The sequence below is a fragment of the Pseudopipra pipra genome, chromosome 1, assembly GCF_036250125.1.
Source record: "Pseudopipra pipra isolate bDixPip1 chromosome 1, bDixPip1.hap1, whole genome shotgun sequence".
Lineage (NCBI taxonomy): Eukaryota > Metazoa > Chordata > Aves > Passeriformes > Pipridae > Pseudopipra > Pseudopipra pipra.
Genome location: NC_087549.1, coordinates 72,232,347 through 72,257,478, shown reverse-complemented (window position 1 = coordinate 72,257,478; position 25,132 = coordinate 72,232,347). Strand labels below are relative to the sequence as shown.

The 25,132-nt window shown below is 37.9% G+C and overlaps 1 protein-coding gene across 2 annotated transcripts in view; it reads right to left on the bottom strand.

Moving 5' to 3' along the window:
* The window catches only part of ADCY2 (adenylate cyclase 2), a 214,342-nt gene that overhangs the window by 174,691 nt on the left and 14,519 nt on the right, over positions 1 to 25,132 (bottom strand). For both annotated transcript variants that reach the window (XM_064660924.1, XM_064660933.1), the window contains exon 2: positions 19,338 to 19,535. In XM_064660924.1, coding sequence (XP_064516994.1) covers positions 19,338 to 19,535 — 198 coding nt within the window. The remainder of the gene's footprint in view (positions 1 to 19,337; positions 19,536 to 25,132) is intronic.

Below are 25,132 nucleotides of genomic sequence, written 5' to 3'. Positions count from 1 at the left end.
TCATTCCTTGGCAGCCCTGTTTTTCATTACTGACCAAGTTATCTGGAGGAAAATGTCACCTGTCCTGCTAAAATAGGAAACTCAATACATCACATAATACAAAGTTTTTTTGAATGGTTGGGTTTACTATTTTTTATCATTAGGTAAAATAATCAAGTGGATGCACAGATAAAAGTCGTGATCCATAAAACATTTATAATAAATAAATAAATAAAACACTTTATAATAAAGTGTATATGCTACTCACACAGACACAAGTGGGTGACACAAGGGAGCAGCTACAGAGGACAAACCCAGAAAACAGCAAAAAAAAGGAAACCAACCACGCCTCATAATTTCTGTCTAGTTTGTGGGTTGGGGTTTTTTTTTCCCCTAAAATAAACACTATGGATCATTTGTAATGAACTTTATGTAATGAACTTAAGAATTCTGATCTATGATGTCAGAGTGCAGCTTTTACTTAAAAACTGTAAACCAGATAGCTCTCTGGCAGGAGAGCCTTCCAATAGCATCCAGTAGCTAAGGGGCAATTGCAAACCCTCAACTTCTGACACCACCTCAGGCAACAGTGGTCAAGATAAGGGGAATCAGAAATTTTTCCCAACCTCCTAAACATTCTCCATTCTTCTCTTAGGAGGCTAGGAAAAATTCCTGGCAGAGAAATAAGTCTGTAAATACTAAAGATACCTGTTAATCCATCATGCTTGTAGTAACAGAGAGAGCAGCAATTACAATTGGGAAATATGGGAAAAGCAATATTCCACACTTTAAATGACACACGACTTATGGACAGTGAAAATTCTGCTACACAGAATACACCTAGTATTTTAGGTTGCTTGCTAGTTTAGAATTACTGAAAGCTCTGACTGGTTTGTTTTTCCTGACACTATTTTCAAATGGGTTTTTTTAAACAGATTCTATATACTTTATTTTTAAAGTAGCACAGAACAAGGACAGATGTATTTCCCCAATGAGAATATGACTACAAAATCAAAATGAGTATTCACTCTTAATTTTTCATCTGCTGAACTCCTGACAAATCTAGAACAAGGTTCCCAAACAGCAAATAGCACATAAACCTCCAGGTTCCTAGCTGCTGCTGCTGTTGCCAGATGAGGCATTCAAGCAGGGATGCTTTAATACCCCTGACCCAGAGCTTTTGAAACACGTTTCTATACACTACAAATATACACTCAGATTGGCATCCGGAACATCAGCTGCTTTCCTCCTGCATCAGACACTGTCACTTCTGCAGCAATTCAGACACCGTTACATAAGGCAGCACAACAGCAAGACTCTACAAAGTGTTATTTCTTTCACATAGGTAAATCGACTAACCAAACACAACTGAAAGACATGCAAAATATTATTCTAGTCTACATTATATTGATTTTACAGCAGCATAACTATTAGGATGTTTCCAGATTGATTTATGATGTGCTATCTTGAAAGTAGTTCCTGGACTGGATTTAGATTTGTTCAGTGATGAAAATGAGAATTCAAAAGTACTCAAATGAACATTTAAAAACAGTAAAGCGGGGTGCAGTGGGTGGAGGAAGATCTGAATATGTGCCTACTTCATCCCATTTATCCTGCAGTGCTGGTGGTAGCTCTTTGAAGTGTCAGTATGGGGGAAGAAACTGCATTACCCAAATACCATTTACATAATCCATTTTTTTTCACATTTAAAGAAGACATTTCTCTCTGTTGTTACTTTAATTTGTTCCTTGCACTCATACACCTCTGACAATAAACGTAAAATATATGCTAATTTCCTCCATCTTTTCTACTTAAAAAAGAGATCACCTCTAGTAAAGCAACTATTTTCTTTATATGGCACTGGCAGGAAAACTGTACATTGACTGGCAATTCATTATTGTGTTTCCATCTGAAACCCTTTCCTGCCCTTGAGATGAAAGAAATCTCTAACTATTATTTAGATTTCTGAAGCTCCAATCAAGTAGAGACAGACAGATAGACAGATAGATAAATAGTTAGACAGACAGATAGATAGACAGACAGATAGATAAATCATGTATCTATGCCCATGTTCTGGGGACCATGTAATACAAAATAATGTGCGTATTCATATAGACTTTTGTTGCAGCTGAAAACAGAAAGTGTATATATGAAGACTATATTCACAAAGTACGCTTGAAGTTAAGGCTCTGAGGCATCCGACAGGAGCAGTGTCCAAACCTCTATGTATTATTCCATGCATATGGTTACTTCTGTGTTTATTATCATCCCTATCCAGTATCACACGAAGGCAGATGAACAAATAAAGTCAATGCTTTCACACTGTAGAATGATTTTATATTATCCTTACATTCACCAACACTACAATGGACATATTCATTTGTGCAATTTTTTTAGGTGTCAATGTCATAGCCTGGATCCTGTGAGGGAAACCTTCAGTGCAACCAAAACTAAGTAGAAATACCTTCTGTAGGTTGCTACACATGTCAATGTCCACATTCCGAGCATTCCACCCACTCTCCACAGCCTAGTGCTCTCTCCACCAGCAGTGAAAACTGATCAGTGCTGGTAATACAGAGAGGCAGCAAAACAGCTCCAGAAATGTGTGCTCTTCTCTCACTGTAATATCTTTAGATTGAGCACCTACTGCTATAAATCCTACTTAAGGTTTCCTCCACTAGAAATACAAACACCAGGATCCCCATCACCACTCCCTGCCATGCCCTGTGGCCCCTTCCCCACAATGCCCCTGGGTCACCATGCAGAGCAGCCAGCAGCCCTCAGCACTCCCGTGAGCCAACACTGAGCAAACTACACAATGCTCCCTCACAGCACTGAGGGCTGGTGCAGCACACAGCCTGCCTACTGCATAGGGGGGCACAGAGGAGGAGAACACATCTGGTCTCCTGTTTGGCAGAGATTGCAGCCAAACATCCATCTCTGCACATCCTCATTCACCAAAGGTATCCCATTTCTTGGTCCAGATAACAATTCAAATATTGCTGCCAATAAAACACTCTTCCTTTTCTCATTGTGCTGATGGCACAGAAGCTAATTATCACAGAATTGTTTAGGTTGGAAAAGACCTCCAAGACCATCAAGTCAAACCATTAGCCCAGCACATTAAACTCTACCACTAAACCATGTCCCTAAGTGCCACATCTACATGTCTTTCAAATACATCCAGGGATGGAGATTCCACCACTTCTCTCAGTAGTCTGTTCCAGCAGTTGACAACCCTATGAGTGAAGAAATTTTTCCTGATAGCCATTCTAAACGTCCCCTAGTGCAACTTGAGGCCATTTCCTCTTGTCCCATCACTTGTCATTTGGGAGAAGAGACAGACCCCACCTTGTTACAACCTCCTTTGACCTAAAACCCACCGCCTTCCCCATACCTAGTTCGTCTCACATGGAGTACGCATATGGAGTACAGCCATCCTCCAAATAACCAGCTGCACAGGTGTGCCTTACACAAGCCACTGAGTTACCTAGTTTGTTAATTTCCATGTCCTGCTACTAGCAGAACTATGCTGCAGGTGAGCAATCACACCTTTGATAACCCCATCCAAATGGGAATGCTCCGATTTCTTTCTTATGTCTTCTATTTAATTATTTCAGACAACACCACAAACACATCTCCTATGCAGCCACAAAGGCTCGTACAACTGGAAGAGTTGCCTGGGCTGGCTCCTGGTCTGCGGACTGGCAGGCAAACGGTGGCAGCACCAGCTGTATGACACCGCCACCAGGTCATCAACACTGCCCAAGCTCCAACAGCACCACAGGGTCCTTCCTCAGCCTGTTCCACACCACCTTTGCAGGCTCTTTCCCACTTCCTCCTTTCTCTAGGCTTGCCACCTTGCATATTCTCCCAAATCAACACCTGACAGGAACACTCTGTCTACAGCATTACCTTTATCCATTTTTAAGTGGTCCTTGGAGGTTCGATGCCACTATTGAACTGCAATAAAGTAGGATGTTGCCAAAATGCCACTGTGACAGGCAATCGATTCTGATTTGCAAGGGCTCCCTGAAAAATCTGAGAGGTAAACGCTTCTTACAGTCACTAATCCACAAATACAACCCAATGAGGAATTTTCAGTACTTCCACAAAAATTATAGCTGTTGTGGTAAGTACCTGAATTTGTTCTCCTACAGGTAAAACCTTCACTTTTGACTATAAGTATACACAAAAAAGTAATTTTTAGCCATAAAAATCTGCTTCTTTTGCACAAACATACAAAAGATAAAGTAATTAATTATTCCATATTACCTCAAAAAGTGCACTACTCCAGGGAAGAAAGAAGACACTTTATTAAACTTCATATTCTGCAAGTGGTAAATTGTTTCCTTCTCACATCAAAACACCTCAAGTGGGAAGCTGAGATACTAAGTGCAGAATCTGAGAGTTCTTGGCTTCTGAAACAGAAGGTTTTCTGTATCCCCTTACTGTTTTTAAAGGGCCAAAATAAAAATACAAATAAGTAAAACATTTTAAAAAATAATTGTAATATGGCATGCAATTTTGCCATGTTGTCTCTTGAAAATTGAGTGTAATCAGAGATGAACAAACATTATTGTTGATGTATTTAATAATCTGTCATTTTTTTATTCACCCAAAAGCAATCTATTGAAGGCTTCGTCACAAATCTGAATGAAGTTGGTAACAGACGGTATCTGTATCTCATTTGAAATGTAAATGAGTCATTCTTGTCTTTTGGGGAACTAGGATAGAAAAGACTGCTCTTCAGTCTTGTGGTTAAAAATAACTTTGCACTCGTCCCACACAATATCCCCTTTAATGATCCCTGCTTAGCATTACTTTCATGATGACCTATTAAACAAATGGGGACATGATGCAGCTTCCAAAATTTAACCAAAGTCAGATATTTAAAATAAAAATAAGCACATGGAACACAAGACCAGATGTTGCATTACATAAAAAAAAATAACATAGTAAGATTCAGGAAATAAAAAAAAAAAAAGACAAAATAGGGGTGTGAGATACCACACAGAAAGGCTACAAATTATTGCCAGTCTTGAATGTTCAGGAGAAAGACCTGCTACTCCAGGGAAAATCTGCTATTTGACTTCAGCCCTGCCAAACATTGGAATTGTTCCAGCTGGTACCTTGGCTGTTCTCCCTTCTCTTAGAGTAAGCTGAAAAGCCACTATTCTGAGAGCAAAGAGGCTAGATCCTATGTAATCTTTGTCTATATTCATGCAAATATCTTCTGATAATCATGACAAAATGCTTGCTCAAGCACAATGGATTAATGACTGCAAAATACTCTCAACTGACCTCTTCTACAGTATTTTGTCAATATTAAAACTATGTAAATGTCAAAGTGGACAATGGCAATACATCACCAGAGAATTTCTAGCTATAGTAATCTAATTACAACCTTTACAACGCTGTTTTCTCACTGCAAGAGGTTTAAGCCGTAATGAAGAAATCAAGAACAATCTTACAGGGTGCTTCCTTGCAGCTTTTAAGCCAGTTTTCTGGACTGGGGACAGAACAAAACCTTTTTCTAGGAGGATGGATACAGACAGATTGGATCAGAGATGCTGTTCTGGAAGAGACTTCACTCTGGACACATTGGTGGAAAGAACTGCAGTTCTACATCATGCTTGTCCCATTTTGGGGGTTCTGCACACTGAAAGGCGTGTAGAAACAGATGCTTCAGCTATATCTAAATTAACTCAAGTAACAGAGGCTGCATTAGTGTGCTAACTACAATATTATAACAGGGTTCGTTTACTGTGTTGATAAGGTCCACTGTCAGTGATTTCCAAACCTTTGAGATCAGATAGGACTTCCCATCATAAAATCAGTAGGCAGTGGGTAGGGAAGAATTTCTCACAAATCAGTCGTGATTATGTTTTAATATTGCATAATTGGGTATAGGAGTTGGGATGTGTTGGAGGAGTGAGAGATTTGCGCTTTCAAGGAAAAGGGGTGGGAGTTCAGGAGTAGAAGACATTTCTGGATAACAAGGACCTGGGTTTTCATGAGGCAGCTTGGCAGCTCTGCTTGCTCAGGCACCAGTGCTACTGTGGTTTCTCACCCCACCAGCTGCCTAGTGATGCCTTTTCCCTAATTCAGGACTTCAGTTGTGAAAAAGGTATAGCCCTAACTCTAGAAATAGTCCAGTATCTCCAGTCAGGAAAACAATAACACTAGCAAAGTATCATTAGTTTGAGAACTGAGAAATGGGATTTGAAAGTAGCAATTTATTTAACACTAATAAGAAATATAACTACAGCAACATTTTAATTGCATAGAGACAGCCATGAATCTTCTACTGTGCAGTTACAGTTTAGGTGATGGTTTCTTTTGGAGGATTTCAAGGGTAAGATTGCTCAGGATGAAGGCAGGGTTAGAGCACTGCAGTTTTAAACAAGTGTTAGGAGCTCATTTTGCTACCATATGGTTCAACAATTATTATTATACTTTGCCACTTAAGGGGACACTGAAAAATTAACCATTAAACCCCATTACATTGGATTTGTAAATGTTCCTTTTTTCCTTCTTTTTTCCCCCTTAATTCCAAGTGTAACTAAATACAGAAAATAAACTGGCAGAAAAGCAAAAACTTTGCTTTCATTACTAGTAACACACTGAAGCCATAACATTTTCAGCTACATTTCATAAGGAGAACATTTTTAGACAAAGTCTTTTTGCCCAGAAATCTCTTTGCTTTAAAATATATTCCAAAATTGTGACAAGTTTAATGTATTACTTCATATTGCATGACTTCAACAACAGACCCTGCCTAAAAAGAAAGACATCCTCATGCATATTCTGCATTAAAATGAATCTATTCAAAACACACACCCCCTCTTGCTAGTGGTTTTTTTTTTCAAACATCTGGGGAGTCATATTAATATTAGTATGTCAAGTGTTAAATTATATTTAAAAATATATAAGATAAAATATCCTAACTAAAATACTTGATGGTATGATGTATTGAAGAAACAATTTCCTTAACAGCAAGAAACCTTAGTAGAGTCATGTGATTTAGTAAGATACTGCAGCCTGAAATACACGATCTTGTTGACCTTCAGTACTTCAAAATTGTTCCTGTTTTTATAGCCCTGTTGTTTGCCATCCCATTTCTATCCATGGCCACTGAGTATACAAATAACAAGAGTTGAAAGTCTATCTTCTGTACAAACAAAATGCACACTGCTCCATGCCTTCTCAACCGAGGTTTTTATTTACCATCTGCTTACACTGACTTATCACTAAGGGTTGTATTTCTTTTACAGTTTTAACACAACCCTTCTTCATCTGTCCCTTCAGTCAGTCTCCATCCATGCTGCTAGCCAGAAACCATCTATTGTCCAGGACTGTGTGACCAACTTTCACAGCTCCCACAAAGAAGGCAAACAGCAGAGTAGCATGAAAAAACACCACAGGCACCACTTTCGCACAAGCCATTACTTGCCCGCATGTCCAAATCTCCACACTGCAGGAGCAGAGGTGCACAGCTTTCCTCACACTTTTAGATGGCTTTTTTCCCAGTACTGATATCCTAGGAACCTAGGATCAATTCCCAAGGGTTGTGGCCAGTGTTTTTGCCTCTGTCCTCCCTAACATCTTTACACAGCGACTCCAATGTTTCTGCAGCTCAGCCTCTGCACACTGAACTGCCCACGGACACAGGTCTCTTCTCATGGAAACAGCAGAGGTCAGACACAGTGGTGTTGGGCTTCTGTCCTGACTACAGTCCTCTCCCACTCTCACTAAGACTGCAGCCATCCTGAACAAAGGGGTACATCTCAGTTTTGATAAAACAGGTAAAAAAAAAGCTCAAACAACAGCCAAGAAAACCCTGGTGTAAGAATCGCAACAAAAATTGTAGAAGTACTGAAAACTGAAACCTGACATTTTACTAAATAAACCTCATTTTATTTATAAACCCATATGATATGTGGTTGCTCAGCATGGTAAATAAAAAAGAATACAAAGCCTGCGACAGCACAAGAGGCAAAGTTGTTTTGTTCTGCATTTCTATATTATGTGAAGTCACCAATCTGTGATTGCAAGTCACCAATCTGTGATCACAACTATTAGCTAAACAATAAGTCACAGAAATTATGCAAATTCTGTGGATCCAGAAAGATTTTCCTTTTGTAGCTTCAGTGGCCACTACATGTCCCTGCAATACTGTAAAATGCTGTTCCCAAAATGTTCATATGGCTTGAGAAAAGTAGTACTTACTGAAATGTCATTAAAAGTAAACAAGGAGAGATGAGAAGAAAAGGAATTAAGGGGTATTAAAGGATAGATTCTTCTGCTAGCCCCTATGGGGAAATATGTCCTGTAACCTTCTGCCTACATCACCAATGAATATGGAACTCTTGGAGTAATTTAGAGGAAATCATAGTATAGAAATAAGTATGATTCACATATGATAATATGCATTTATTGCACTTTTCTGCATTCAGGGCTTTGTTATCAATCAGGATTTCTCTTTCCACTCTTCATCTCACCAAAGAAACATGACCTTTCTCAATTTTTTTTGCACATCAACCCAACACTTTAAATGGAATTTAATATACAAATTAATGTCATTCAGACCACACACTTTCCTTCCGTTGTCAATATCCCGGGTCATCCAGCAGACCTGGCAGTTTATCTACATCAAATGGTAATTGATATTCTTAAATAAGTTTCTAAATACTGAACAAATTCAGGTTACTGCAAAAAGAAAATAAAAGGCATCCACATCTACCTTAGTAAGACTGTAACCTCATCTATGTGAAAGCCATCTGAAACACCAATTTATACTTGTTTGTATAAGCATGTAAGTAATATGTACACACTGACAGGAACCATCATTAGATAACATATGTAGTCATAATGGATAATCAGAGTGTCACATGGGGAAAAAAAAGACTTTCTCAAATCTCTGCCTCATTTAATAGTGATAAGATCTTTTTTTTGTGGTTTTATGGAAAGTAGAAGTTTTCAGACTTATGTACGTTTAATATGATTTTTTAGATGTAAACCTTTTTTATACGGGAGACTGTTTAATCCATTTCCTTCATCACTGGACATTATTTGAAAAAAAAAAAACCTTGATGATTTAGGCTAACAACAGCATAATAAAGAAAAATTTACTGCCACATTTACTTAGGATCAATTCCACCCCAAATTAACCAAAAAAAATTAATTTCCAAATCTGGAAGATAAAGTCTTAATATTTTGTGTGCTTACATTACCAACAAAGAAAAAAAAACCTTTCCACGCAATTTTTTTTCTTCCCTTTTTTTTGTGTGGGGGAGGGGGAACGCGGGGGAGAGGCAGAACTGCAAGTGTGGTCAAGCAGAATAAAACAGAACTCTAACTGAGCTCTCAAATATTTGAACTTGCAAGACTACCCCTGTCATAATGACACCTAAAAATTGTTATTTATGAAAATTCATCTGTATTGAATGAGGCAAAAACTATTCTTATGAAGACTACAGCTGGCTGTAAGACAAAAAATACAGTGTGATTACAAATATACTGAATTGAGGAAAGGCTGTCCTCATTAATAAGTGGGAGAAGAAACAACTGTCACAGTAAATGTGAGAAGGTGTTATAAACTTGGGAGGAAATGTATGAAAGGAAGAGCTGAAAACAGAATACAAAGGAATTGTGAAATAACCAAAACAAACAGAAAATAGTCAAAGGACATTCATACTACAAATGTGCAAACTGATAAATTACAGAAAGCATCTCATACTGGGTAACTACAACAAGTAAGAAATCTAGAAAGAACTAACATTGAAAGAGACTGTGCACTGTACAAAATGCAGATTACTGTGCAATGCCACGTGAAGACACAAGACAGGGAGATTGTAGTTACTAAGTCATCTCTTCCCCTGCCACTTTGATTCTTGGAAAACAAAGATATTTGCAGATCAGTAAAGCGTTACAGAAATCAGAACATTTAAGAAGAGATTCAGGTTTGCCAATTTAAGCAAAGATAATGCCCCGAAAAGTAAGATAAAGAATTTACATACACATATAACTTAGCTAAAATGGCATTTACAAGAAGCAAATAAGAAAAGTGCAATCTAGAATTCAACATAATTAATATGTGGTCAAGTTCTAAACCGTTCAAAGTAGATCTTCCATAACAATATAGTCCAAGAACTTCAGATATTGACACTATCGATAAATATGTTATTTTACAGCAAGTTTATTTTAAGCTAATAAAACAATATGAAGCTTTGGAGTAGTAACAATAATATTTCCCTAACTGGCACAACAGCAGATGCCACATTGCATGAAAACATTATTTATTTTTTGAAGCCTTGTTAATGCATTTATGTGGAGGGACAGAGGGTGGGTTTTTTTCCCCCAATAGACTGAAAAGGCTTCTTTTCCTGTGACACTGGTCCAGGAGGCCTAGCTTTTCTGCAAAACTGAAGCTGGGAGATGTTGTGTCCTTGTCCCTGATATGGATCTCGCAAATAGTTACTGGTTCCCTTTTGAAAGACTCCTCCTTTTGAAACCTGCCTTCTGAAAGTCCTCTCGCCCTTCCTGTTCTCAGCCCTCCTCCAAATTAGTCTCATGTATTACCTAAAGAAGAAGCAGAATCATAAAAGATAAATACCTCTGGGATTTTCCTTTATCAACACTGAAATGTTGTCTGAGAATTGACTATATCTTAGTCAGTTATCTTTCTCCTTTCTGTTTTTCTAGACAGCCTATTGCTGAATTAAACCAATATAAACATCAAAGCTATGTCCCAATAAACAAGCACCATACATTGGTTTGTATACAAAAAAACTGTTACACAGAAAAATAAAACAAAAAGTCACTAAATGAACATAAATAACCTCTTGAAAGAACATCTATTTTCTATTTCTCAATGAATTTAAATTTATAATGTATAATTATTTATATAACTTACATTTTAATTATACATTATTCCTAAAAATCTCAGCTTAACCACATGTGAAATCGTGCAATATCAGAATCCTCTGACATAATTATATTTGTGCATTTAAGATACCTTTAAAAATTAATTTACATAGATTTTACAAATTATATTTTTCTATGAATATATGAAACTTACATCTTCTGCAACCCGTATCGAATGGGCCTTACTACACTTCACATGTATTTCTACCTCTTTATCTCTTACTTTTGTAAAAGGTAAACTCAGCACCTTGCTCAACAACAAATCAGCAGACCATATGGCTTTCTTTCAAATATTGGTTAATTTAAGGTAATGATTCCTGATAGCTGCATAACTCTGCAGATGTGCATCCTAGCAAGTGAAACTGAAAGACATTGCACATCCAGAATATTACAAACTGCTGGCACATGGGGGAACACTGTTACCTTCCTCCTAGACTAAAAGAGAAGCCAACCTCTGACATTCCAAATACTAAGATTATTATTATGCCTACAGCTTTATAAAAGCTACAGAAACAGGGAACACTCTCAAACAATAAAATTGAGGTCTTCTAATGCAGCTTGTAGGAAAAATTTTCACCATCTATTTCATTTTTCTTTGTGCAACAGCTCACCAGCTAAATTATTACTTCAGTAGAAACCTGCAAACTGAATCAGATTTGAGACAAAAGACAAAAAAATTACCAAACGTCAGAATCTATGATGATATGCCCTTTCATCACCTAATTCACAGAAATAAAAGCATACAATATTATGCCCAATGGCCTTGTAAAGGTACATGCTTTTCCATGGCAGGGAGGTGTACAAGGTCAAAGAGCTTAAACCAACAGACTAATATAGTGTCATGACAAAACCTTCCCTCCTGGAAGTCAGGTAAACTGTTACATTTCTGAGTGAAAAAGACTAAGTGAAACACTTCCAATGAATGGTAAACTTGCATGGCTTCCCTAAATTAAACGTGCTAGCAAGAAGTACTGGATAGCTTCTTTAATGGTTCTCTGGTAGCTCTATCACACAAGTAATTTTTAACTATATATGTATTATGAAATTATTAAATGCTTATTTCCTAATGTCAAATCAATTATTAAGCACATAAGAAGCCATATAAATGGCTTAAATTATTCATTTCCATTTGTCATTTGGTGTCTTGACTTCAGCAACATCAGAATAATACGATGATATATAAAATTAGCATTGCTTAATTTCAGGACTCTCAAAAACATTAACATTTTTATTGATAAATGTTACTTCCCATCAAAGGGAAGAATTTTGCCACATTCAGTGGCAATGTCTCACATTTTTATTGTAATTCAGTATGTACACTTCCCTTAGCAAAATTCATTCACATGACTTGCACTGCAAGTATCATACCACATGTAAACTATGCAATATCTTGATGAAAACTACAATCAGTTCAGTCTTTGTACTTAACCATCCCCTCCAAGATGAAAAAATCACTACAGGAAATGGTGTCAACAAAAACAAACTAGCAGGAAAAAAAAGGGTTTCATAGGGTTCTTCCAATAATATCCAAGACACATCCAGTCTCTTCTACTCTATATTACATCAAACTTCTCTCATAAATGTTATAAAGAATGCCTAAAGAAAGAAACAGACCAAGATTAGTATTCTCAGATGTTTTAAATTTTGAGACTATTTCTCCAGAACAACACTGGAAGGATAAAAGATATTTAAATAGCAAAAAGCTGCACACTTTTATAATTCAGAAAATGCATCTCTTCAGCTTTTAGATGAACTTGAGGCACAGGTCAACGTAAATTGTAATTTAAAACAGCTCAATAGTTCCCAGATGTTCAGTAGTGCAAAGGATGCTCCTGAACCACTAAAGTCCATGTCCTTGTTACTGAACACACTGAATGACTCTCAGCTAAGGGCAGCATTCCACTGTGAAATCAATTCATTATTTTAATCCTTATTATTCTGAGGATATTAACCACTCCACAAACTCAGTGCCCTAATGGCTATGGGATTTATTCCAATTTTCAGTTTAATTTTCATTAATGGCCAGCTGATTTTTATTTGGAGGGGTGGAGGGTGGGGTGTATGTGTGTACGTGTCACTAATTCTTTATCTTCTGTAGCTTCTCCTCAAATCTGCTGCCTGCAACCATGGACTATCTGTAGATGGCAGTCACACCACTCTCAACATTCTTCTCCTCTGAAGATCTATACCCAAGATAAGCTTTTCTCATCTCCTTTCACAAAACTCTCCTTTATCCTGGTGATCTTGCTTGATGATCTCTCTATTTATTCCAGTTTCAGTTTAACTTTTAGAATAAAGGTAACTAGAAATGTACATAGTCATCAAGGCAAGGATTCATCTTTAGCTGGATACTTTGCCATCATAACTGAGTCTTTTCTGGATGCATGTCCTAATGATCCAGTGATCAGCTAATGCTTCCTCTCTTCATTCTGCTTGTCCTTGCTCATTTTTTACTGATGAACTCAGACTATAGCTGAAACTTTTTCTGTTATTCCCCAAATGCAGATACCTCACATTTCCTGTTATTAAATTTCATCTTGCTGGTATTACTGCAGTTCTCAAGGTCAAGCTTTTCTTCCCCATAACATTGTGATATTTCTCTGTATTAGAAATCCTTGAACTGGGTCATCGACAAATTCCATTATATCAGTGACATTCTGTCACCCCATCACTAGTAAAAAGCAGTAATAAAGGCAAACATTCTCCAGAGAGCTCCCTGAGAAATCCAGCCAGCAATCTTCCTCCCGCCTGACACCCTCTGAAGTCACACTATCTGCCATCTCCCCTCACCTACATGTACAGTTACTTTAACAATGGTCATCTCCTCTACCAGTGCTTCTAGTCTTCTGTTTGGCACTAAAAAAGAATTTTATCTTTTTTCAAAAATACATTCCCTATTTATAACAGTAATCAGTTCTCTTTCCACAAACCATCCCAATGCACTGCCATGCCATAGCAAAGGTTAAGAATGGCACATTAGTTGTGCCAACGGGGATTCCAAGGCTCCACACACTATTTTATTATATTAATCTACTATATTACTGATTTTAAGAACTCGTAGGCCTCTAATAGTTCATCTTTTCCCTGTCCTCTATACAGATATAGCCACACCAGACATGATAAACACACTTAAATGCCTTGCTACTAAGCCTGTGACTTCATATATCTCTAAAAAAAGCATTAAGATAAAAATCATCTGTTCTTCTCCTTCCTTGAATATAACTGAAAATATGGCATATAGCTGTGGATTGTGGGTTTCTTCTTTTTCTGTCACTCCTAATCCTAAAGATACTGCTTGGCAGTATCTTCCCTTTTCATACCACCTTCCTGGTTTTCTTCATGTCCTTTTCCAGGTGACTACTCACCTACAAGGTACTGAACCATGTTCCTACAAGATTTGGTTCCCTGTTCAGGATACTCATTCCTGAGAGTCTGATTAATCTTGAACTTAAAAAAAGTCAACTATTCTCCACACTCCAGGTCGTGAAACAGTGGTGTAGCATTAACTCATCCTCACTCTACTGTGCTGCAGGCACTTCGATGATACCTGCCTTGAATTACTCAAACATCTAATTTTTTTTTTCTTTTTGCAGTGCTTAACCACAAAACATTAGTAATTTATGGCAGGGTTGCCTTTAGATAGGGCAGGTCCCAAGCAAGATGTGGAAACCAGACCCAAAGTAATTCCTTAAAAAGACAATTCTTCTCTTTCTGCAGACCCATCAGCTCACCCCATGGCCTAATATAGGAGCTAATTACCATAACCATAGAAACTCTGTGCAGGCCCCCCTCACTCCGCAGCACACAACAGACTGATATCCTCAGGTGCTACAACAGTATCAAAAAAATCAACATTATAAATACTAGGGCATAAAACTTTGCCCACACTTTGTAAACCAGGACTGCCCCGAGGCCTGAACTGAACCGTTCCACATCAACACATTAAAACAAAACAAAAAAGTGCTTTAAATTCAGCTTAAAAAGTAGAATTTAAGCTAAAATAATCAAGCATATATTCTAAACACATCACTCTGGATAGTTTTTTTTTAAACCATAAGTGTCAAATTCCGCTTGAAGTAATTTTCTGTGCTGTAACTGAATATAGAGAAGGAGGAACACATCTGGTGCCTGTGCTGTGCAAACACATTTATAATTAAATAGAATTGAACACCAAAATCCTGCAATGATAGAATTCATTAGACTAGTATAATGCTGTATAATTACTCTTTTTTTATATCATCTACTGCACGCTTTAAGAGCTCTTTTTACCCATTGATATCAATGTGCTATGACATACTTACATACATCCTGTATAAAAGGCTGAGGAAGTATTACACATGTCAGAGGGTGACATGGAAAGGCGACTGTTGTACAGTAACTACACTGTCAGTGGAACAAGAAGAAACTAATTTCAATTCATTCCCTGGCATGAAACTCTACAGATAGAAACTGGATTTACATTTTGAAAGGAAAGGTACTTCATTCTATAGTAGGGAAGAGTCTTAACATGATAAAATCAATACATCACCTTTTTCGACCAGAACTCCTTACTCAGCTTGCCTGCCATGCATTACTGGCCCTCCACCAACACACCATCTAGAGATTTCCACATGGACCTTGCTAAGTTAGCATCACCCTCGGGTCTTTCCTCACTGAAACCATGTCCACACATTACTGCTCACACCTTAGATTTGAAAAAAGTTGCCAGCAGGGAATCACTCCTTCTGAGCCTCAGCATGACCGCCTTTGCTCTACTTCTTTCCTACTCACCCAGGTGTCTCGCGATTCCGAGCAGGCAGCCCAGTTTCCCTTCTGGGCTCTAGCATGGTGAAGCACGTGAAGGTCCTAACAAGGCAGCCGAGTTCCCTGGGGCACCAGGGAAAACCAGGGGCTACACTGTCAAGTATGGCAGTGACAAAAACTTGGGCTGACACCAGTAAGAGAGGGTTGCCACACTTCTTTAAAAAAATTTGTCAGGTACCAAAGACATTTGTCATCACTGTTCCAATCATGTAAAGCCACCCACTGCCTCCCTAAAGCACACTCCCCCTCAGTGTACTCGCTGTGTTTTGTTGTCAATACAGAGGAGTAAGGGAGCTTAGACTAACTTAAGAGGTAAGTTAGTAAGGCTGATAGTGCAAATATCCTGGCTGCTGTCATGAACTGGTTAGTGATGATGCCAAAGCAGTCCAGTGATAATAACAGCCTTTGGATCAGGCTCAGCAGGCAGCCACAGAGCTAGTATGGGGTTTGCTGACCAGACTAAGGGACAAAGTAACTGTCCACAGCTGCACTGTCTTCCCCCTTCAGTGGCCAGATACCTACCCGGTAACAGCTTTCTCTCCAAAGCTGTAGCTGCAGCCAAAGAAGAGTCAAGGAAATGGAGACTGATACAACGGGCTGCAGGGACAGCAAAAAGATAGCTGAAACCAATTATGATTTGCACTTATTTCACATCAGCCTACAAGTTTCTAATAAAAAAAAACCCAACAGTGGCCCTGATCAGCCAATTCATTTCCAGCCCTCTACTCATCGTGAAAGTTATTTGAGCTATGTGCCTGCAGGCTCTGGAGGAACTGCTCTGCATTAAATATATATTGAGTTCCTAACCAGAATAGTCTCTCTCAAGTGGCATTTTTATTGTAAACAAAAGCTGCAAAAGTTCACACCTAAGGTTCCTTAAGACAACAGAGAAAAACTATATTTAGCAGTCGCAAACAGTGGAGAGACACATGAAAATCATTAAGCCAAAATTTAAAAGATGCAGGGTTCTCACTCAGGGAGCAGGCTTGTGCACAAATGACAAAATAACAAGCTTTTTTCTATCAACTGTGGTATGCAAAAAATCTATCTTTCAAAAGTTACCAGTACAATTAAGAAACGCCATATTCTTAACAAGTTTAAGATTCAGAGGACATGAAAGTTATGATGAAAAGAGTATTTTTAAACTCTGTTGGACTAAAACAAAAGTTAGGTTGTAATTTGAAGAAAATTAAAATAAAGCACTTGTTTAGAAAGTAACTGTGCATGAACTAGCTCTTTCTTTTATTTTCATAATTTCCTAATTAGTTATGTTGACAGAGACATATTTGACTGAATTAATTCAAATTTTACATCACATGTCCTTTCTTTCATAAAATGCATAAAGGAACCACAAAACCACCCTAATATGCCAAGCAAAATGGTTTAAAGATTCACAAAACTTCAACAAAGCAGCTGTCAGTGATCACTGAGGAAGGATTTTTCAAATTTGCTTTCATGTAGGATTATAAGAGAGAACACCGATTATTGACCTGCACATTCTTGATGCAGAGCAAACAAAACACCAGCATCACAGGCATACATGGCAGTATTTTATTGCTCACAGCTCTTTTTCAGATGTTCGAAAACATCTAACCTGCAATTAGTCTATTGTGTAAGGTGTCAAATTCCCAGAAAGACTCCTATATTTTCACAGTTTACTCTTAACTGACACTAGGCAAAAGTATGCCTACAAAAGCAATCCACAAAAGCGCACTCCTATTCAAAGGAGAAAAATGTGGTTTTGGGGAAGCGAAGGGTCCCACTGCAGGGAGCCACAGGACCTCGGACTCCCAGCAGGGGCCAGGGGCCGCTCTGGCACAGCCCCTCTCCCGCCAGATGCCAAAGACATCTGCCGCGGGGTCCAGGCGTTCTGGAAAATCCCTGCCCTCTCTCAGCTGGAGCCTGCACAGCACTGGGAAAGGCTGCTGCCCGGAGCCGGCTGCTGCTGGCAGAGCAAGAGATGCGGCTCCCTCCCAAATATCCTTTTCTCCAAGCAACACTTGCACGCAAAGCAAGGAGCAGACTGAAACATCAGAGAAGTTGTGTCCTGGCAACCTGCAGCAAGACAATGCCTTTCCCCAGAGCTCTACAGCCCTTCCTGCCTCACATAGCCAGCCACGTCCCTGGGATGCTGTGGGAATGCCTACATTTTTCCTAAGAGGAAAGCAAAGCAGGACAAACCATCTTCATGGGCTAAACACAACCTCGGGACCGAGACATCAGTATCTCTCTTAGAGCTCTTTTAGGCCAAATGCTTTTGAAAATCATTATTCTATATTTCAAATACCAAAATTAAACTCACTACAATTTGTAATGGACAAATAATACAGTTAATTAAATATTTGCATCTAAGCTTGAAAGTCTGAAATATCCTGAAATGACTTCCCACAACTGGCAATGAAAATAAATCAGAAAAGTAAGACCATGTGAATTATCTACAGCTGATATCATAAAGATATAAGAACTCCCATGGTGAAATCTGTATATAGAGAAGAGTATTTCATGTTCTGATTCGCTTTTTATTACATGCAAGTGTGGCCTGATTTGGCAGTTTCAAATACTGAAAAGAAAAGAAAAGGAAAAAAAAAACCTGGAAGGAGGTTTCTTACATAATTAATCCCAGAACCTTCCAAGAAAATGAAAATATAAAGTCAAACACAAAGGTAAGGGCTCCAGAAGTATTGCCAACATACACCAGTAATTTAAATAATTTGAATTAAAGAGTTTAAAGGAACTATCCGCATACTTAAAGTTCAGTATTTGCATAAGTCTTTGCAAGATCTGAATAACAAGTGAGACAATTTGTGTATCTCAAAGACCTAGAAGGCATTCTGGATAGAGCAATACCATTTAAAGGTTATACTAAATTCATGGAACTAGTATGAAATTTTCAGAAGACATATTTATATGTTTGAAATATTTTTTTTGCCATCCTTTGAAGAGTTTTTAAATTATTTTATAAGGAGTATTCCCACATAGAGCTGTTTGGGGAAAAGAAAACAATACAGAGGAACACAGAAGAATCAATCATACTCAGCATTGGATATTGTACATCATTTATTGATGTTTCAAAAGTGCTGCCATTAGGCTGCAATTATATTTTGCTTTGTCTCCATTACAAAATTTAAAAAATGTGGAGGGTACTTCACTGCTTCTCTACTCGCTCATTTCCCTAGACAAGTAAGGAAACACCCAGTCCTTTTTCTCACACATTGCTAGAGAACATCTTGAAAACCACAGAAAGCCTACACTGAGAGCTCAAATGTTTTAAACTGAAGAAGATAGCATCAGCAGTGCTGAACAAAGCTAGCATTTCTGCCACATTAATTGGTCACTAGAATCAAATATTCACTATACAAAGAAGTTGGTGATTGGATTCACATATTCATTACACAGAGAAGCTTAAAAATATGAAAATAAAATCCTCCAAATATTTCCTAATATATCCTAAGTATGCACATCTCTGGTGTTTATAAAATAGACGCAGGGAGTCTCAGCATGCAACCACTTAGTCACAAAACCATTTTATGAAATGTCCCACAAAAATGAATGTGAATGCTTTTGTATAGAATGGTTCTTGGAAATTTACCCAACGGAAGTAAAATCAGTAATAATGACAGTCTTACCTGGTCCCAGGGACAGATGATTCCTCCAAAACACATAAAGAGATATCCCATGGCAACAAGACACACCCAGACCACCAGAGAAAATACACGAAGCAGCTTCTTAAATACAGGTTCTACGCAGACAAGGATAAATATAGCAAAAAAAATTGCTAGGGCAGTTGGAACGGTTATTAAAAACGCCACATGGTCTTCAACTTCCTGGAAAGAGAGGAAAATGAAAAGGAAGTTAAAAACTAATGTGTTTAAAGGTCAGACAGCAATAACGTAGTCTAAATTTATGGTACACAGAGATCCCAGAAAGACATGATTGGATATCAAAAGTGGTTCAATCAAAACAGAATTTCTTTCTCGGTAAGAAGCTGTCTGTAACTACTACTGTAACTATTAACCACAATACTGCATGCTACTTCTTTTACTAATTTGAGCTGCAGAGGGCTGTGAGAAGGCTGCACAACATCAGGGAGGCCGAGTTAGCTAGCTAGTTCCAAGCACATCTGCAGTGGACCCGCAGCCCGTGGCCAACTAGCCAACAACAGCACCACTGGTGCACACACACAGAAGGGAGAGGGGCAGATGATGCAGAACAATGGAAGCCTGCAAACAGCACGGACCCAAAGGAGGAAGAAATTTTCCCTGAAGCCTGGAATGCCCTTGCAGAACCTCTTCAGTGCTCTGCAGACCGAAGATGAAAGACTCGTCACATCAGGAGATGAGCAAGGCAGCCCCATCTGCTCTCTGTGTAAAAACGACCACAACTAAAAAAACATGATGGGTGATAGTAGTAGGCGACTTTCTTCTGAGAGGTATGCAGGCATCCATGTGCCGACCTGACGCACTCTAGAGAGTCATGAGGCTAACTGGGGACTTTTATCAGGGATGTCACCAAGAGACTACCAAGCCTCATAGAGTTCACTATTAACCACAGCTGTTGTTTCACCAGTGGCCAACAGTGATACAGCCAGGAGCAATCTGAGGATAACAAGAAGGATTACAGAGTGGTGGTAATGGACACTGGAGTGCAGGTAGTTTATGCACCAATCCTCACCAAACTAAAGCTGCCAAAGGAAGGGAACCTCAATCCATTCCACTCCACGTTTTGCTTCTGTTTAAAGTATTTGTCTGGTAGGACAGACTCTATATTACATATATACATTTTTTCCTAGCAACTGCTTACTTGGAAATGTGGCGACGACACCCAGAGCAAGGACTAGAATATAACTTGAAGTAAGATTCAGAATAATAAATATTTATTTACAGAACTTGGAAATTAAAACACTAACATCTTAAAATTATCTAATTATGGATGTATTAAAAAGGAATAAATATTTGATTTTATATTCCTGTATGTGTTCAGAAGTATGCCTGGTTGAAGAACAACAGCACTATATCAAAAGTCTGGTCATAGGATCTTTAGTCATTCCCCAGCTGTTATGAATTCTAACAGCCTCATTTGCAGCAACAAGGATTCCAAAATCAAGCACCAAATCCTACTGCTGCAACAGTATGAAATCCTCCACTAACCACACACTTCATGCAGAAAAGCCTTGGATTCTTTTTTCATATTGGTGAAATTTTCAGAAGAATCTAAAAGTACTTATTTGATGATCTGTAAGACATCTAAGCACGAAGAAACAACATTTCTTTTTCCCTAATTCTCAGTTGCTTTCTTAGTGCCCTGATAAATCTTGTTTATTGATGAGTTTTCAACTTAAATATTTCACATTTTACTTAAAAGCATTTTAATGTAGCTTTTTTTCCTTTCTTATGTGTTTAAGACTTGCTCCAACTAGATCAAAACTAAAAATTTACAAAGAAATTTGTAAATTTACAAATGCTGTCAGTATTTTTTCTTGGGATTTTTTCCCCTCTTATCTATTAAGTTTTACGACTCAATATCAAGAGACATTGTAAGAATCTGTCCCCCTCCTCTCTTCCAATATCTTTGTTTTCCTTGTGGCTCTGCCTACATGTGTACTGCACACTGTCACACACATCTGTTGCACCAGGCCAGCTCCAGCCCAGGAGCAGCCACTGCCCTGACAGGTTCAAAACAAGGGAAACACCACAGAGAAAACCCACATCTGCCTCTGCAGTCTGTAGATGATCTTTCATATACACTACTCTGCCCGACAAAAGTCAGCTCATCTTTCAACTTGAACTCACAAAGTCACATATTCAGGCAGTTATTACTGTGACACTGATGATCAGGATATAAGCAAAAAGAGAGCTGAAAAACTGAAAGTTATAGTGCTAACTTTGAAATGCAAACACTAAGCTTCCATATATTAAATACGCGCATGAGGGCTTTTAAGCATTTGGGTAGTTGTACTGAAAACAAAATTATGGTCTTACAATTAGGCATAGAGATAAGTGTTCATAAGAGTATAGAGCTGCATGGAGTAAGATACATGCAATCTTGCATAGTAAGAGAAAAAATACAAAGCCTATCTAGTAGTAGTAAGAACTACTGATTTATGTATCTGAATTTTGTGATTTTTGATCATTTTCATCTCTGAAATTTGTTTCAGTTAATTTTCACAGAATATTCTGAGTTGGAAGGGAACCACAAGGATCAATAAGTCCAACTCTTAACTAAATAGCCCATATGGGGATTAAACCCACAAACTTGGTGTCATCATAGAAACAGAATATTCTGAGTTGGAAGGGACTCACAAGGATCACCAAATAGCACCATGCTCTAATCAACCGAGCTAATCTTAGGGTCAATTGATTTAGTAATGTCACAAACAATGTCAGCCCAGATGACAGCAAAAGCTTTTAACTTTGACTTTTGACTTCTGCACTTCCAAGTGGGATGGCAAAACTCTTGTTGCAAGAGAAATGAAACCCCTCACAGGCGACAGGACAACATTAACTTCCTTGTACCATCTGTCACACAGCCAGGTCACAGCACTGAAGGAAACCGCAAGCTCCTGGAGGAAGCCAAGACTGTGGAAAACCACATATTTAAAAGATGGCAAAATCATTTCAGTGATAACAATCATGCTATAAATATACTAGCGAGAATATCCAGATGCACAATTAAAACTACTGTACTTTCTGGGAGGATCTGGCTTCACAACAAATCAACAATATTTAGATGTCAGTTTAGAGCACATGTATGCTCATGCGGCTACATATTCTTATATGTATTCTACAATTAGATCAACCCATCAAAATGTTTCTTCCAAATTAAAAACTAATCAATTTCCTCGCGTACACTGATCTCAACACTTACCTTGAGCCATTTGGATCACTAAATCTAAAATTTTACTTCTACTTTCTCCCCTTCTCAGGTTGCCTACTACACAATTTTACATTTTATTTTGGTTTAAAGATATGGAGGTAAAAAAAAATAAAATTGACCACAATGTATCAGCTCCTCAGCACATGTAAGTGAACACCACCTTATTGACTGCCATGGGACGTCACCTCTCTGGGCTGACATCAAACAACCTGCTTCTGCGGTCACAGGCTGCTTGCATCGCATCATCCACTGAACAAATTCTGAAGTTAAACTGAAATTTAAAGACTGAATAGTATACACATCAGGCAATTTATAAAATATATGAGAAATTAAAACTTATTACAATTTGAATTCTTTACAGAAAGCCTGAATGTGTACAGGGGGATTTTTCACAATCCTGCCTGTAAATTACATGCTAATGTCAGGCCAACAAAAGCAGGCCCTGTAAGGAAGAGGTTTATTTTGGAAACTGCTTTTAACAATATTTTCCTATTACTTCACAGGAACTAAATCTTTATAGAATTGTAACTTTAAGAGCAGGACATTTAGAAGTTGTAGCTTCCTGATCAATATTTGCAATCACCAGTGGGTTTAGCAGATTAAAAGCTCTACGCAAAAACAAACCCTGAAGGCTAACTGTTCTGTTACTTTAACCATTTCCCAAAGATGTGGGAGGAAGAATGAAAAAAAATCAAACCCAAACACTTTTTTTTTTGCTAGTTTCTGAAATTAAAATACACCAGAGGTAATGGAATTAAAATATCAGCATGACACTTGTGAACATAATGGCTAAGCCTGCAATAACATGGATCTTACCTGACAGCTCTGTCTTCCTGAGTGTTTTCTATCTTGCTGTCTTTTAATTACTGAAGAAATTAAAAAGTCTACTGTTAGAAATTTTTCCAACCCCCACAAATTCTTCCAAAGTGTGATAATCTTGTTATCACCACTAAAATCTGAAGAGTCACTTTCACTCATCTTTCCAAAACCCACAACCTTTTCTCATTCTACATCCTGTTCTTTTCCAGATAATGTCACGCCCTCAGTTTTAATTTTAAACAGCAAAGCTGCTGTAGAGCACTTCACTGTTACATATGTAAACATAGTCAGATGAAGAAATCTATAAAAACGAACAAATAAGAAGTTAAAAGACCAGTTTTAGCATAAAAATCTTTTAACATGGTCCCTTATTCTTTTGATACTTTTTCCTTATTCTTTTCATCTAGTGGAATTAAACAGCAGACTATATACAGAAAACTCCTGCTGAGATCTAAAATATCACACGCTTTGATTTAACTCAAACCATTTAACACATTAAATTCCTACTAAAATCACTTTTTGCTGAGATCAAGGAAACACTTTCCAAATGTAAATATAAAAACAAGGGAGTAATGTTCTTCAGACATTGATTTAATATTTTATTTCATACATCTATTCAATTCTCAATTTCAATATTCACTATCTTCAATTTCAATATCTTCAATATTTTTAAAAATGTTGAGTGTTAAAAAAAAGTTACAGGGCTCAAGGATTACTAGCTTACTGGCCTCTCAATCAAAATACAACGTCTTCCTTTAACCAGGAAAGAATCTATCAAGTTATAGACTGAAAGACTCTGTCAAGTTACCTTTGTAGCAAAAATTGCTCATTTTTCCTGTAAGGCCTTTTCCAGGAGTTGAGACAAAGATTTTCAGAAGAGAAAATCACTCTTGTCTTTTTAAAACCGGACAGCATTTAAATTCTCTAACACCTCAAGAACTAGTTCCCTACAAAAGCTGCAAAAGTCTTCTGGCTAACTGCTGACTGCAGTGTGTGCCATTTGCTAGACAGCTGGAAAAATCTCCATTTTACTAGGAGGTGCCACACCCTGCTCCTGGCCAAGTAGCTGTACAGTTTCATCTAGGACTTCATCATTTAGGACAACAACTGAAAAGTTTGGGCTAACAATCTCAGATTTCTTTTCCATCAATTCCATCAGTATTAGTCCATCTTCACTTCAGAAATGATTCAGTGTCTTTAAGGCCAGATGCTATTTCCAGGTCCACATTGTATTTTCTGGATCCACAACTTAGGAAAACTCCTCTGCCTTTTATGCTCACCATTTATCTTTCAGAATATAAAACTTTGCTTGTTTTTCTTGCTTAGGTGCCTGGTTAGAAGCTTTCTCGTGTTCCTTCTATATTTTTTTTTTTTTTTTAAATCTTTCATTGAGTCCTGTGCATCATGTTCAAGGACACTAGCAGAAAATTAACTGAACCGTATCTTTTAATCAAAGTGTCCTGAAGTTTGTGTCAATGAAGCTTTTGATTTTCACTAAGGCCCTCTGTAACTGCATGCCTGAATTTTTTTCCCCTCTGATTCAGCACTCCCTGTCTGGCTTAGTAGATCGATGATAACAGCATCAGGCTCAAATCCAGTTGTTTCATGATGTCTGTTGTCTTGAGAAATTCAGTTCTGTCTATTAATGAGTCTGATGTGCAGTCTACACTTGTTAGCAGTGATGTCTTGACTCCTCACTATACGCAATCAATCCAGCCATTTGCACATC